Source organism: Podarcis pityusensis (genome assembly GCF_964106645.2).
Source record: "Podarcis pityusensis genome assembly, chromosome: 1".
NCBI classification, from domain to species: domain Eukaryota; kingdom Metazoa; phylum Chordata; class Lepidosauria; order Squamata; family Lacertidae; genus Podarcis; species Podarcis pityusensis.
Genome location: NC_138028.1, coordinates 23,378,019 through 23,394,887, shown reverse-complemented (window position 1 = coordinate 23,394,887; position 16,869 = coordinate 23,378,019). Strand labels below are relative to the sequence as shown.

Here is a 16,869-nt window from a genome sequence, read left to right as displayed (position 1 = left end):
TTGTAGTCCAACATTTGCAGAGCACCATGTTGCCCACTTTGTCCTAAAACCTGAGTGCCTGAAGCTGCCAAATGCTTGTCCAAGTTAGAAATAAAACACCAACTGTCTAGGTAAGTGATACTGAACTTCATTTAAAAAATAAATAAATCCTTGAACGACAGGAGACAAAAGGTCCGCTTCATCACCCTGTTCCATGAAAGGAAGGCGGTCCTGGTGTCATTCCGCTGGCAAAGCATCCTGGTTCACGGGCTCAGGTGCGACTCGAGAATTTGTTGCTCACACCCTCCCTTGACAATATCGAAGGCAACGTGTGTATTTATTTTTATTAAATCCAGTTCTTCCTCCCGAGAATTTACAGAGGCATATAAAGGATTATCCCCTTTTATGTAAATAAGCCAGGAAAGGCCTTGAAATAAAGAGTCGCTTCAAAGTAACTCCCCAAATCCTCCCTATAATTCAAATTCTGTAGTGGAACTAGACTCCCTCTTGCTCTAGATGAGCCATTTTGCTTGAAAAGGAGGTGGGAAAACTTGTCAGAGCTGGTAGAAAATGAGTGGGTGGAGACAGCCTGGGTATGATGGGCTGTGCACCACCGAAAACAGCTCTGCCGGATAAAATTTTGCAGATTGCAGTCACAGTTGATTGTTTTAAAGAAGAGATCTATGAAACAACTGGTAAATTGGCTATCAGCTCTGATCTAGTTACAAACTCTCATACTTAACTTTTTTCTTTTTTTCTTTTGGCTCTTCAGTAAAACAAAAAAAATTCCAGTACTCATGAAGCAGCAGGAGAAGTGGCTATTTTGCAGTTCATGCATGGATGGAGCAAGCCGTCAAGGATCAACTTTTACATTTGAACCTCCGTTTTGGGAGGTCCCTGAAGCCTCAATGAAGACCAGAAGAAAAGTGCTTAAAGAATGGCTAGCTTGCTAGAAGAAGCACAAGCAGGAGTTTGTTCCAGGTGGGCAGCTGGCCAGTGCCACTATCAAAGCAGCCTTTGACACATAAGCATAGGTAGGTTGAAAACAGATAAAACTTAATCTTCAATTCTGTCCTAAAACCAGATTAGCAGCCCATAGTCTAAAAAAAGAAGTCAGAATAAGGTCCATTGATGCTTGTAGTCTAAACTTGCCTCTAAACTATGAGCTGGCTTTGTTGTACCTAGATCCAGAAAAGTACTTCTGACTCTGAAAATGGGTGAAGGGTATGGTTATAAGGTGGGTGGGAGGAATCTGGACCAGTTTAAAAGATTGCAAAGAAAAAAGTGAAGGCCAATGTTAACGCATGGTCTACTTCCTCTGGCCTGGGGGAACATAGACATTTACCTTATACAGAGTCAGACCACTGGTCCATCTAGTGCAGTATTGTCTCTACACTAACTGGCTGCAGTTCTTCAGCATTTCGGATAGGGTTATCTTCCACTCCTACCTCTAAATGCCAGATAAGGACATGTTTGCTCACAGCAAATTCAGAGCTCACCCTCTCCCCTTGGGGAGGGGCTGTAACTCTGTTGTATGCTGAAGGTCCAGTTCTGACCAGTCCCTGTGGCTCTTTCGTCTTATACTGTGCAATTCCTCCCTCTACCAACCCTGCCATCTTCCCAGTCCCAGCTTCCAAACTTGCCTGACATTTGGACATTGGACATCGATTGGGGGGGAATGTGCAAAGGTCCATAACTGAACGTGAAATCATTGCTTTAATATCACAGAGGTCCAGAGCGGCAAGAGATGGGCCCAGTTAGTGTGGCCTGATTCCACCACTGTGTATACATAGGCACTATATTGCCTGCAAAGAGCTTGTGAAAGTTTAGCACTGAAGCCTGCCTAAATAACAACTCATGTAAATAACAACACATAATTTCAACTCCGACGTGAAGACTGGGAAATACACCTCATTGCCAATACCCAATTGGAAAGAAAAAGAAAATAGGAGACAGATAGTAGATTGGATATCTTCAATTAGAACACTAGAAATTTTCTCTTTAATATGGAAACTTTTATCTGTTATGGCAACAATGTATGGCTTGTGAAGATCTAAAGTGGTTTTATATGTTAATGAAAACAAACAGGCATAAGAAAGAGACTGCACAGAGATATAGTAAAGACCAATATGGATAAACTATGCAATTTAATTTTGCCCTGTTTTCAATGATAGGATAATGACTTGGCAGGTTGAAAATATTTTTTTTAGTTAAATGTGTCCCCATTGCATTATGTGGCCATCCCTAAACTGAAGTATTCTTTCAATGAGCCAGTAAACTAAAAATAAACGAATTAGAAGTCATGCAGGAAATCTACTTATGATGAGTGGAACTCCTTACATTACTTTATATTGTAAAAAATATTAAAACTATGTTCTTCAATATTGTTTACATAAAGCAGCAAAAACATCTTCAGGTGTGTAGAAGGGCTTACAGGTGAAAAACAAAAACAAAATAGGGCTCTGCCTGAACTTAAAGACTTCATGAGCTAATGTAGCTGGTTCCATCATGAGTGTACTTGTGGGAGAGATCTGATTTTCAAACATCTGCTTCCCACATTCACCCTTTTTATATCATACACTGAAATATACGCCTGAAAACAAATGTGTGAAGATGTCTGTACCATCCAGTCCTGTGTTTACTTGATACCATGCCCCAAGGAATTCTGTGCTTTTGGCTCTACATGTGAGGCTGGACTACAAATCCCATCATCCATGGCCATGCTGGTCTGGGCTGATAGGGATTGGAATTAGTCACCCCTGCAATAGAAATTACTCTTCAGTAACAATGCAGAGGATTGTAGCCCAAGGCGCAAAGTTTGGATTATGAACTTTTGGCCCTTAGTATACATGGATATTTATGTTAAGCATTTAACACAGGAGAGGGCTAACACACAACTCTAGAGTATGTGCCTGAACTTTTATTGCATATGTATAAATTTAATGTGTGTGTGTGTGTGTGTGTGTGTGTGTGTGTGTGTAATATGAAACTAAACATAAAATAAATAAATATACCGCAGCAAATTTCTATCTTGCCTCAATTGCTTTGATAGGTTTTAGATTAAGGCATCTAGCAGACAACACATATCGTTTCTGACACTTTATTGTTGTAGACAGTAATCCTCACCTGTTTCAGGGTCACTGAAGTCTGGCAAAGTAATTGTACTAAGTTGTCGCCTGTCGGCAATGGCTCTGTCTAACAAACTGCTGCCCCGTCCAGAATCGCTGTAGGAAACAATGCAAGGCATTTGTCATTAAAGGCTTTAAAAGTGACTATTTAGCTTACTGTACAGCTCTTCATATACAGAGTTCAGTGCTATATGTACTTTATCTACCAATGGGATAGACAGCCCATATATCATATAAAAAACACTGCATTTTATGCTGATTAAAGTCTTTTCACACTATGGTTCAGATCACTTCAAAGCACTTGTTTAATTGTGAGTGGATGTCTGCCCTACTGAGTCACTTGCGGCATGAAAATGATTGGCTCCACTTGGCGGATCTGAGAGACCAAGCTTAAAAAAAGAAGTCTTTCCATGAATGACTTCCACAGAATGAGCTGACCCCCCTCCTCCAAGGGGTTTACAATCTAAAAACAGACACAAGGGAAACAACAGAGGGACGAGAGGGAAATCAAGGCAGGGATGCATGCTGGAAGAAAATGCAATGACTACACATATTTATGGAACGTCTTCCACTTTATGAATGTGAATACCGCCAGTGTCAGCTCAGGAAAAGGGAATTATTTCCCTCTTATTTTGGAAATACAGTCGTACCTTGGATCTCAAACGCCTTGGCTCCCAAACAAATCTGCTCCCAAATGATTGAAACCCAGAAGTGAGCGTTCCAGTTTTTGAATGTTCTTTGGGAAGCCGAATGTCCGACGTGGGTTCCGTGCCTTCTGATTGGCGGCAGGAGCTTCCTGCAGCCAATCAGAAGCCACACTTTGGTTTTCAAATGCTTTGGAAGTCGAACGGACTTGATTCGGAATGGATTCTGTTCGACTTCCAAGGTATGACTGTAAGTATAGTGACAAAATGGTGAGGAATGATTATATGGATAATGTTATAATTGTGCCAGAAGTAAATATCAGACCTGGGATTTGGTGCTGCTCATTTAAAAACAAATACTATTTGTCCCTTTCTATAGGGGTGCAATACTGCTTAGTAGCATCAACACTGCTGTCATCCCTAGTGATCTGGTTTTTAAAGTGGTAGAAAACCTTGTTTCTTCACATCTATCCTAAGCTGGAAAATGGCTTCCTGGTTTTGAATCTGAATAAACTCAAAATTTCCTTTCAGTGAAATGTCTAAATCCAATTTTTAAGCAATGTGTTCTATATACAGAATGAAACTATTTCCTTTCTTTGTCTGGCTGCTGTTAAAATGGTGCAAAAAAACAAAAAACTCTGTAAGACACCACCACAGCTAATTCCTTGTGCAATGATGCAATTACAGTAATCCACAGGAAACAGAAGGGACCTTCCTTAGTCCATTTTATCAACCAATAACTATTACATCAGTCAGCACACATTTCCTGGAAACAGCTCTATTAATTACTTCCTTGATACATGAACAATGCTGTGCCAAACGTCAGTGAGAAAGAAAATGAGGCTGAAGGTAAATAACCTCTTGTGGAGGCTCGGCTGGCTAGCACAGGTCTCAGTTGCTTCCAGCTGGGCAGCCCAGGCAGGAGCATTAATGGGTGAGAAGCACGAGCTGTTGTAGTCCATAAGGATGGTTTATTATTTGTTATGCACAACTCAGACACAGTCCATTATAAGTGTGTGTAGTCAGTAGTAAGGATTCGGTTGGTGTACCAACCACTGCACAACTGGTTCTGAATCTTGACTGACCTGGCAGAGAAGGTGCAACAACTGCATATTGAGACAGACCACTTGTTGCCACTGCCACAATACAACCCTGAGCCATCCCAATTTTCATTAAGCACATGTATGCAAAAGCATTTCAGCACTGAAAGTGGAGATGAGCTCCATACCCCAAAGTCCAATTTGGCTGACTTAACCATCCAGGGGTCCTTTACCTTTACTGGTGATTATTAATTCATGTGATGCAGGAAAGTTCTCTTCTTATATATTCCACAGCCAGGGAATTAATTGTGTTTTACTTTTTAATAACTGAGTTCTTAGATTTATTTTTTTTAAGTCATCAGTTCTAAACTCAAGGCAGAAAAAGCAATGTTACAACTGCACCCTAACTGACTTAGTAAGAAGCAGGGAAACTGAAACAGCTAACAAATGATTTCATTTGAAAATTATATATAGTACTTTCCACTGGAATGGTATAACTTCTCTGGTTCATTGCAGGTCAAAATGCACACTGCTCTCCAGGATAATCACTACTAAAAAATATTTTTAGCCAAGAGTGCATCAAGCTCATCAGAAAAGCACTGGACAAACATGATTAGATTCTGTGCCGACATCAAGCAAGCTGCAGAAGTTTGAAGGTTTAAACATATTACTGCAATTGTGAGCACATAGATATCATGCTGAAATTAGGTGTAAAAGGAAACTATCACCACACTGCTCAAATCAGCACTCTGGAAACTCAGATAAGCAGAACATTTTGCAAATACAGAATGGGGAAATAGCTTCAAAATGTGTTTAAGATGAAAAGGGCTGCTTCTGAGTCTACTGATTCTATCAGCAACAGCAGCAACAACTGTAATCCACTTTTTACTTAATCAAAATACAATTCGTAGACTTAGATATGACTGAAACCAACTTTTAAAATTTAGACATGAGCAATTGATTTAACTATGTATTTCCCAGATACCTACTGAATGAGGACAGGGTATTTTATTTTGGGGAACATTATTAATTTAAAGGACAATCCCACACATATGTTCTCTGAATTAAAAGTTGTGCACAGAAATGTGAAATTACTGGGAACTGGGAAAAATATTATTTACATAGTAGTACTGCATTATTATCATTATTACTACTACTATCATAATCAACAACATTTTTAGTACACTTATTAAAAACAGGCCCTGCTCACACTACTGCTGTGGTCATAGGCAGATGTTATAATACCTTGAATCACTCATAATAGGATGGGTGGCAGGCACAGAATAAGATGCCCTTCACGCTTGGTTCATTGCTGTATCTGGTAACTGTTAACCAGTCATAAAATGAACCCTGGGATGCCCCTAAACCTTGCTTTAGAGCTCTGATTAAACTTAATACACTTAATACATCATTTAGTAGCATCCCTAGCTTCATTCAGCCTCAGTAAGACACTGATAAGTTGGAGGGGATGTATGGGATGTTGCAGCCCTCTCTGGTGATGACACCATCTGCACAGCCATTCTTCTTCCTGTGTTTTCTTCTTCTCTCTACCTGCTGGAGGGTCATGGCGCAAACTGCACACAAACTACAGAATTTGCAGCCACAAAACGTGGTGATGGCCACCAACTTTGATGGCTTTAAAAGGAGACTAGACATAGGGGTACCAATGGCTAGTAGTCATGATGGCTATATATTACCCTCAGGATCAGAGGCAATATGTTTCTGATCATCAGTTGCAAAAGAACTGGGAGCAGGCTGTTGCTCTAATGTTCTTCCTGTGAACTTCCCCAAAGCGCCTGACTGACCACTGTGAGATACAGGATGTTGGACTTGATAGGCCTTTGATCTGATCCAGAAGGACTCTTCTAACATTCATAAGGCTTAATAAACTTTTATGACTTGCCACCCCACAAGGAAATGTAGTGGTAATGAGGGGAGCAACCAGGTCTGCAGAGCTACAGCCTTGTAATCACATGTACCAATGACAGCATGGGTCCTTCCTAAATATTTTAGGAAAGCTGATGTATGAAACATCACTTTTCAATGTGCCAAATCTCAAATGGGGGGGGGGGAACCCAATTATCAGTGAGTTTGTCTTATAATAAGTGCATAATCCATAACTGGTAGGTTATACTTTCCCCTCTGCCTCATTTCCCTGCTTTATGTGCTTAAACGAATCAACATTTTGAAGGGGCGGAGCGGAAGCCATAAAATCCACAGCCTTTATGCAGAACGTAAATGTTTGTCTCATCTTGGATCATGCATTTGAAGTCTGACAGTGAATGACATCTGCAAGACTGCTGAAGTCGAGCTGGGCGCATATGCAAGCATTTACTCCGAGTCAGTTCTCACCTGGCATAAAGAGAGCGCCACATGAAGGTTGTTAACTCACAGCGGGGCCACAGCTATTACATGCTGGCTTTTACAGAATTTGAAAAGAGAAATGTGATATGCTGCATGGGGGACCTTGCTGATCTGATAGCATCATACAGGATGGAATATTACTCTGATATGCCTTGCTGCGGCATAACGTCACTGTATCTTTTCATTTACTTGACAGGAATGTAGCAGTAGAAAGTTGTAAAGTACTACCAGGAAAAAAACAGCGTTTCTACTCTCAAGATTCTCATTTTGCTTTGCAAAGCTGAATGAATCCTCTCTTTTTACTGAAAGCGAATCAGAATTTCTGCTACTTGTACTGTACTTCAACCACTCCAGAGTTTCACTCACTCAAGATTTTCATGTCTTCTTGGAGCAGATTGGGCATGCAGGGGGGACGGGGAAAAGGGAAGGGGAAAACCAAAGAAAACCATTGCCCTACAATCTCAACTAATGGAAGCCTCTGCCGAATCAAAGAGCCCTCTGTCAGCAGAATGCCACAATTGGATACAACCCAAACTTCATTTTTGTTTACTATCTTGAAGGTCACTCAAGTGGAACAGTTCAGATTCTTTCCAGTTAAATAAAGAAATCAAGCCGGTCCAATGCACATACGCCACACCCATAACAGAAAAGCAACTAACATGGTAAGCAAAAATATAGCCACACAAACCTCGCCTGAAATATAAACTGGAGTATGATACTCCCCACCCCCCAAACAAGCTATGAGCAGAATGCACCTAACCAGTCAGCAAAATCCCAGCACAAGGACTTCCCATTGTGCAACAGGGCTGCCCTGCCCTTTTAGGAGGAGAGAGGATTGTTCCATCTGGCAAACTGCAATGCTTGCACAGGCAGAATGACTGGAAGAGGGTGATGTTGAATTCCAACCTTTATTGACATGCAAAGGATTCGCTCCGGCCCCCTGCACACACAAACAGAATGCGTTCCATGTTGTTCTGTATTGTCCTTACCTGGGGTTAGTGAGATTGTAACAGGATTTCCAGATCTGCAACATGTGTTTACAAGTGAGGAGTGCCTCATCTGGGCCCCGGCAGAGTGATTCCAATTTGACTTTTGAAAACAGTAATCTGAGAAGGAGAAGAAATCAAACTGTAATTCAACAATAAAGGACGTTGAAAACATGAATGCAGCCCTTATGGACAGAGCAAAGGCTATCTACTCCATCATCCCACTTCTTCCAGTGTCCATCCCAGATGACTATGGAAAGCAGACAAGCAGCCTTGGTTCACGCCAAGTGATGCTAAGACTTAACAAGCCTAGTGGGTCCTTTTTTGTGAACTTCAGTGCTTTCACAATTACTCTAGGTTACCCACATGAAGGAGTTTCTTTGCAGGCAAGTCAATATGAAAAGGGTACCCTAAAGATAAAATGTTTTAGATCACGGTTCTAGAGCACAGAGGCAGACGTTCTCTTTGAAAACATCAAACAAGCAGCATTTTTCTTCTTCAAAAAGTAGCTCATGAAAGTGGACTCAGAAACCAAGCCAACATGTACACTCTAACTTTGAAAGAACTCTAGTCAGCAGCCAAAACTAACCGATTTTCTATTAAGCTTTATGGCAACGAAAACGGAACCATTACAATGCTGAAGAAATTATACTTGAATAATGCAACGGTTTATTCTGCTTACCAGTTTGTTTTGTTAAAGGTTGCGTGCCTCTGAATTATATTGGAAGCAATTAGGAGGAGGGAAAACTAACTGTTATAGGGAAAGCAAGTGTATTAGAGGTGTACCAAATGAGAAATGTGTTAAGTCAACTAATCTGTCAGTTCCATCCACCAAAATAGAACATTTTGAACTGGTTTGTAGGCGTAATTCTAAAAAAGGCAAGCAGCCCAGAAACACGAGGAGGGGATTTGTGAGGGTTTTGCAAGTTTTGCTTGGAAGTGCACAATTGCTTTCAGCAATGGACAAGAAAGTGCCTGTGGGATTGTGTCCAGTCAGCTGGTCTGATCAAGTTTTAATTATGCTGTGGTAAAATGTTTTCAGAATTTCACAGCTGTTTTCAAACACTGAGAGAGATTCTGCACCTGACTGTTGAATCACTCTTTTGAGTAGATTTAAATAGTGGTCCAGTCATGTACCACCCCTTAACCAAAACCCTCTCTATTAGAGGGCATCAATTCTACAGACTGTGGGCTCCAACGAAAACACCTATTTATGTATCAAAAGTATGTATCAGCCTCCAGACAGCTGTTTGCAGAATACAGACGTAGCTAAAAAATATAGAAGTTACTCATCCAGGTCTAGGACTTAACATAATATATCCCACCATTCATATGAGAACATAAAAATGTAATAAAATAATACACTCAAACAATAAAAGCAAAATAATAAAAAGCAGAAGATAAAACAATCAACATTCAGTTTCATAAGTCCACGATGCAGCAGACTTTTGATATAAACAATGACACTAATTGTGGAAAGTCAACAGCTTGTGAATTCAGTCATAACAGCAAATCATGGTTACATTTGCAACATTGGCAGCCCCTTGCAAACCATAGTTTGTAAGCTGGCATAATACCTATTGACAGTTTTGCTTTACAAACCATGGTTTGGCATTATGGCTGATTGCACTTGCAGTTTGGGACTGATCCTGTAAGTCCCTTCTCTGTTGTTTCAACAAGCAACAAACAGTATGGAAACTGGCATGGTCCCCACATAGATTGCAGGTGTAGAAATGATGATTTTTAATTTTTTTAAAGAAAGCCTTCTCAAAAGAAGCACTCTGAGAGACAAGGGCTATACTATCTTCTACTTATTTATTTGACATTATTTATGTGGCACCACATAATGACGACTTATTCTCTGGCTGGCTCACAAAATAAAACAGCTTTAAAAACAATTATAATACAGCATTAAACAACTCCAAACTAGGATCAAAACAAAGTAAAAAAGCAAAGAACTGTGTCCTTTCACGTGTGTACTATCATTACAACGCCTTATGCTGGATTAAAGATTGTTACTACAGGTCAGTATTCCTATAGTTCAACAGTAGGATGGAATATTACTGGGCTGGTTTTTGGTAATGGCTATGAGCAGGCAGAAACTCTCAGCACAAAAGTCAGATAAACAACTGGAACCCAAGCAGCATGACTTACATCTTTAGCATATGCGAAGAATGTGACCCTGTTTTTTTGAGAAATTTAATACTTGTAGAAGGAATTTCAGGCACAACTAAAAACCAGTTAATCTTAATGGCCCTATTTCAAAACAGTTATCTGCTTACACGAATAAGGAAAGGAGTAATATCAATGAGAACCAACAGTGATGCCATGTAAATGTGCCCCTGCTCTGCAGTACAGTGGTGCCTCGCAAGACGAAATTAATCCGTTCCGCGAGTGTCTTCGTCTAGCGGTTTTTTCGTCTTGCGAAGCAACCCTATTAGCAGCTTAATGGATTAGCGCTATTAGCGGTTTAGCAGCTATTAAAGGCTTAAAGGCTTAGCAGATTAGCTGCTAAAAGGCTATCAAAGGCTTAGCAGCTTAGATAAAGGGGGGGGGGGAAAGTGAAAAAAAAATCTCAAGACTCGCAAGACATTTTCGTCTTGGGAAGCAAGCCCATAGGGGAATTCGTCCTGCGAAGCAACTCCAAAACGGAAAACCCTTTCGTCTAGCGGTTTTTCCGTCTTGCGAGGCATTCGTCTTGCGGGGCACCACTGTAATAGCTTTAGTGAGAAATCTTCAGTGTCCTAAAAAATATTTGAAAGCTATGATGGAAAGCAAATCATTACCCATTCTTCTTAACAACTATTCCTTTGCTTCTTCATAGAGACTTGGAGCAATAATAACTGAAGTAAATAAATGTATTAAGGGTCTTTTTAAAACAACACAAGCAACATCTGACAGATGTCTACTTGAAGCAGAGTTTGTAGTTTGATATTTGTCCACCAAGAGACCATATTTTTCTGATGTTCATTAGTAATGATGACCATATTTTCTGATAGTCATTAGTAATGAAAGAAGAAAAAAAATTAATACAAGTTTAACCAAAGACAGAATGCCATGATAACACTAAGATGGAAAAACAATAATTTTGCAGTAGAGTAGTTCATTTTCCAATCCCAAAGCATCAAGCTGTTTCCCTTCTCTCTACCAATCTCTAGAGACGCTGCCGCAGCCAAATGATATAGTGACTTCTTAAACCCAAGAATCGCATATGGCCACTAAATAACTTGCAGTCCAATACTATGCAGAGGTTCAATGGTGTAAGGAGAAACAACAGATTGCAGTTGTCAGGTCTGAGCCCAGAGTCAAATCTGAGCCGGAGGCCAGCAGAGAAGGAGAATGAGCAGATTTGGGCTTTGAAAGCTAACAGTGTTTTGGGGTCTTGGCTGTCTCACACTGGAGATCTGATGCTGCCGTTGGGAGCGTTTATGCTGTGCTCTCACGTATGTTCAACCTGAATATCTGTAAATAAACCCAAATCTTATAAACTGCCATAGCCCAACATTAGCCAGTTCCCCACAAAAAAATCAAGCTTATGTAAGTACTGCACCCTGATCCAGCAGGGCTCTTATGTTCTTATACTGGGGTTTCCTAGAGCTCTGCCTGTCATGAAATTCAGCCCTCAGAAGCAGAAACACAGATTTACACTTGGGGGCGGTGTTTCAATATTTACATTTATTTTAATAGTATTACACTACCACCAGGGAGAAATGTAACACTTATTCCTAAGCACATACATTTTTCTGATAATCATTACAACACCCCTATAAGGCAGGCCAATAATACTACACACAGCAGGTTACAGGGGTAGGGAATAAAGGTGGAAGATGGCAGCTTGCTTAAATAATAAATAATAATATTTTTTTATTTATACCCTGCCCTTCCTGGTTCAGAAAACTGGGCTCAGGGTGCCTAACAGCAAATTTAAAACACTTAATTGTAGAAGCAGCATAAAAGACAGTATAAAACATGAATAACAATAAAATTCAAAGTTCAGAAATCAATTTGGGGGAAATCCATCTAATAAGCATTAGATAGTCCCCAGGGCTAGCTGGCTGAATTAGTCCTTGGGCCAGCGAGGAGGCCAGGGGAGAATTAGCTGTGGGCTCTCAGAGCAGGTAATCTTCATGAAAGGGGAGTGGGAGGGAAGAGAAGGGAAATAAAAGATCAGGCTGAATTCAAATTAAAGGCCAGGCAGAATAGCTCTGAATAGCGGAAGGAGGTTAAATCCTGAAGGGCCCTAGTCTCATGGGACAGAGCATTCCACCAGGTTGGAGCCATCACTGAAAAGGCCCTGGCGCTGGTGGAGAATAGTCTGACGTCCTTAGGGCCTGGGACCTCTAAACTATGGTTATTCATGGACCTTAAGGTCCTCTGCGGGGCATACCAGGAGAGGCAGTCCCATAAATACAAGGGCCCTAAGCCATTAAATGAGCTCAAAACTGAGTTAATATTTGAACCAGGAACTTCTGACTCACAGATCATGTTCATAACCACTCTGATACACTACTTGTTTTTACAGAATGATAAGAACCAGTGACATTTTAAGCACACCGATGTGCACATGTCTGCTGAATGAGTGCTATTTGCCACTCAGCTGTTTTGTGATGTGGCTCTTTATTCTCATTTATTTATCATGATACACTGAGAAAAGCAGCAATATAATCTACTCTATGGAACCCATCAACTTTGCAAAGGGAGGTCATGATGTTTCTTTCAAAAAAAGAAAAGGAGAGGACAAGAGTTTGTCGTTTTCATTCTGTGTATCATGTAAGGCTTGTGAATATTACTTTGTAGCAAAAGCTAAGCAATACAATGATAAATAAGAATTGAGGAAGCAGAATATCACATTGCTATTCACCAAGTTTGAAAGCTATAACCTTCTACAACATGGAAAAAGGCAGAAACGCAATGCACAAAATTTGCAAGGCCAAAAATGGCTCAGTCATCTCAAGGGTTGAAATTTTGTCTCATACTAAGCACGCATATGCATAGAAACTACCAAAAAAACCCAAAAAACCCTACTCACATAAAGTTCTCTGGGTATTCGCTCAAGGCCATGTCAATGATATTCAGAGCATCGTGATAGTGTTTCTGAGCTGACAGCAAGAGGGCAAGGAGATGCAGAGAGTTAGCATCGTCTCCTTGAAGCTGAAGAGCTTGACGAACATATCCTAAAGCTTCTGGTATCTATTTGAAAGAAAAGTTGAAATGGGTTATTCTTATCACATACAGTATAATTCCCCTGCTTTTCGAGATTAGGAAGAAATGAGAATGGAAAGTGCCTCCACCAAGGAAATATTCACTGCTAGGGGGAAAACACAGACAGACAGACAGACAGACAGACACACACACACACACACACAAAACTGTTCACTAAAGTGTCAAGAGGCACTGATGATCTTGCCGCTGACTAGCAGTGAAAAGTAGCCAAAGTAAGTGACTCCTATTAGCTTCCTAAAATAAACTTTAAAATTTTCCCTTTGCACTCAAAACGCAAAGCAACTTAGAACAAGCTTTGGTGTTTCAGGCACCGGATTTTTGCAACTTAACAGATTTTCTTCTGACTAAACAAAATTCAGCTTTGTCGCATTTTATGTAACAAATTAAAACATCAAATAATCTTCAAGAAACAAGCATAATTATACAGGGGCCACCATTTTGGCTGGTGTTGATAGTCTTCCAAAAACTTGTCCTCGGAACAAACTCCTGCTGTCCAAAAGGAGTAGCATGGTTTTGTTTCTGATGAACATGGAGTGGTTCTAACTACACCACATGGTTGGGGATGAGTGAGTTCTCAAGAAAAACACTGCTGGAAACATCAGTGGTGCCCCTTGCTTCATTGCTACCACCACTGTAACTGTGGAACATACATCAGGCTTTAATACAGAGGTTTTGCGCAAAACCTCTTTAGCACTCATGCGTAAGACCTCAGTTATTTAAAGGAGCAAAGATATAGAAACACCTGGACACATATCCAGAATGGAATAAAATAATGGTGGGGGAAGGGGAGACAAGAAAAAAATCCCACCCATATAAAAATGCCAAGCTTTAGACACTGGTATGGACAGCAAGGAACAGAGCAGCCATGAATATCAATGGCTTAAAAATGAGAATGTGTGGAAGGTAACATGACAGATGCACACTCAGAAAAATCTGACATGAATGACCCATTTGCAATAGAAGGCCCCCATCTGGAAGCATCCTACAACTCTCTCAAGAGAATGAGAGGGGATTTCCTTAAAGTAGAAAGGCAGCAAGGGACTGGATTTCATGTTGGGATGGGGCTTGAGGGACAGAGAAGAAGGCTGAGTAAAAATATCAAAGCCTTTGTGCTTCTGGACTCTGAAGGCTAGATGCATCCCAGAGATATCTCCAGTTCTTCTTAAACATCTCAGCATAAGAGCCTTGTTTTCAAGGTACGAAGGACCTGAAGCTGTTCTTTGCACTTCTTGGTGGACGAAGAAAGCGTTTGTTCCACTTCTTAGAAACAGGAAGATCAAGAATAAATATGAACGTACAGATGATCATTAACTAATACAGCTATTATTTATACTTCCCTAATTATCCCCCTGTAGGGATTTTTTTTGCTGACCCCCTCCCCCACCGGCATATAGATTCTGCTGAAAAATATGGGGGGGGGGGACCCAATAACGTGACAATTTCAGAACTCACCTGTCGGGATATAGCAAACTGTAAAGCTAGATAAAACGCTGCCAGGTGATCAGTTGGAGACAAGATGTGAGCCCTGAAAAATAGTAAACGTATTTAGACCATCAAGTCACTTTAAATGTCCAGGTTTACCTTTGTATTTGTCAATTTGTACTGCTGATAACTGATCTACCAGCGGAATTTTGTTCCTGAGCAGGAAGCTAACTCTGCTCCTCAGCCTTCCTAGCATCCCCATCTTAAACCACAACATTACAGCCATCAGCCTTATTAATAACAGTACAGTTCATGCGAGGATCTCTGCTTTTATTTATTCCATAGTTTTGCATGTGGTGGGTGTTAAAAACAAAAAAGGAGCAAATTGACAGGGTGTAAGGCAGGAGAGGCAAAGGAGAACTAGAAGAAAGAGAGTCCTCATATTTCTCATGACTCTCCACTGGGTCTTCTACCACAGCTTTGCAAAGTAAGTCTCTAGTTCAGAGTGGGGAACCTGTGGCCTGCAGACGTTGGAATATTTGACTATATACATAAATGCAAAATCAAATATTTGGAACATCTGGGGAAGATGGCAGATGAAGGTACTTTCACGCATTTTCCAGGGACCATATTTCAAGGTTTCCATTGTCTAGTGCTCACAAGCAAAATATGCAGTGAAGTAATAATATTCTTGAAGTAGAAAGAATACCTTCTGCTCTGAGGTTAAGGGATAGGAGACCTTTAACATTTTATTCTATTTTTAAGAAGTGAATTAAAAAACTGATAAATAGGCAGCTCATTGAATTAATAATGGGATACAGAGATTTTATCTTGTAGGTTACTGTTTCAAAAATCCAGTTAAAGTTGGACTGACTTAAAGTTGTTACCATCTGGCAGCTGCCCACTGATCTATATGACACCCATCAATTTCAGACCTCTGTAAATAGCTCAGAAATAATCCAGACTTAATACTGCTTGCACAAATGCCTACTATGGTACAAGAGATGACAGAGGTGATGCCATCTGTAGCAAGAAAGTATATATGATAGCTAAATCCATATTTTCCACTGCTGGAGGGTCATGAATAGAGTCAGAAAGGAATTTCTCCAGAAGCCTTCTAACTCAGAACATTTTTTTTTTCATAAAAAAGCATGTTCACCCTGTCCTGTAGCAAACATTACAACCTAGTCCTTATGCCTTAATTTCAGCTGTGCTTTACTAAACAATTAAAACATCAGACAGAACAATTAAAAGAATTAGATCAGGAAGTTCAAGTTCTATCAGGTGTGGGGCCTCTATTTACATAAAAATGTAAATTTATTTATTTATTAAGGGCACCAATCAGTCAATCACTATCTTGCTTGAGGTACAAATTAAATTTAGAGATGGCTCACAATCATGTTACTATCGAATGGATCTGCCCTAATTCTCTGCTCATGCAACTATTCTGCCTGTGTACATAGTTAAGGAGCTAGAAGTTGTGATTGAAGATTATATGTCTCTAGGAAGCTAATAGTCTCTAGGAAGCTAATAGAGAACCAATAACGCTTAAGTTATTAAAACACAACTTGACTGCAGAAATATACTATTTTCATCCTTCTGCTTTATGAGAATTCATGAGCCACATTACAAGTCATGGTGAAGACATTGTATTTGCTCATAACCTCTTAGATTAAGAGGGTTTAAGTCCCTGAATGAATAAACAATAAATACTTTAAACCAATCTAATAAAACATCAATATCATATCCAGTATATTTTGTCAATTTGGGGAATGCTATTCAGAGCTACATTTTCTTCTTCTGGAACAAAATGTGTATTCAGACAAAGAATCATTCTTTAAACAGATGTTGCACAAACATTATTCTCTACTAGCTGATAACAAAAATATCTTTAATAATGAAATCAGAGGAAATCCAGTCTGATTCCAAAGGATTTGCCAGCACTACTTGATGAAGCAAATGTTAACGCAATATGTTCTGTACTCATGCACGCAGACTCCCAGAGGTAAAATCCGCATTACATAATCATTTATAAATATCTCTTTTAAAAAATACACATAAGGTTTTTTCATTATCTACAGCT

General features: G+C 40.0%; 1 protein-coding gene across 3 annotated transcripts in view; it reads right to left on the bottom strand.

Moving 5' to 3' along the window:
• Window positions 1-16,869, bottom strand: part of TTC7B (tetratricopeptide repeat domain 7B) — a 105,515-nt gene that overhangs the window by 30,081 nt on the left and 58,565 nt on the right. For all 3 annotated transcript variants that reach the window (XM_081017471.1, XM_081017472.1, XM_081017473.1), the window contains exons 14-17: window positions 14,817-14,889; window positions 13,171-13,331; window positions 8,145-8,261; window positions 3,106-3,203 (exon numbers count right to left, since the gene is read on the bottom strand). In XM_081017471.1, the coding sequence (XP_080873597.1) occupies window positions 3,106-3,203; window positions 8,145-8,261; window positions 13,171-13,331; window positions 14,817-14,889 (449 nt within the window). The remainder of the gene's footprint in view (window positions 1-3,105; window positions 3,204-8,144; window positions 8,262-13,170; window positions 13,332-14,816; window positions 14,890-16,869) is intronic.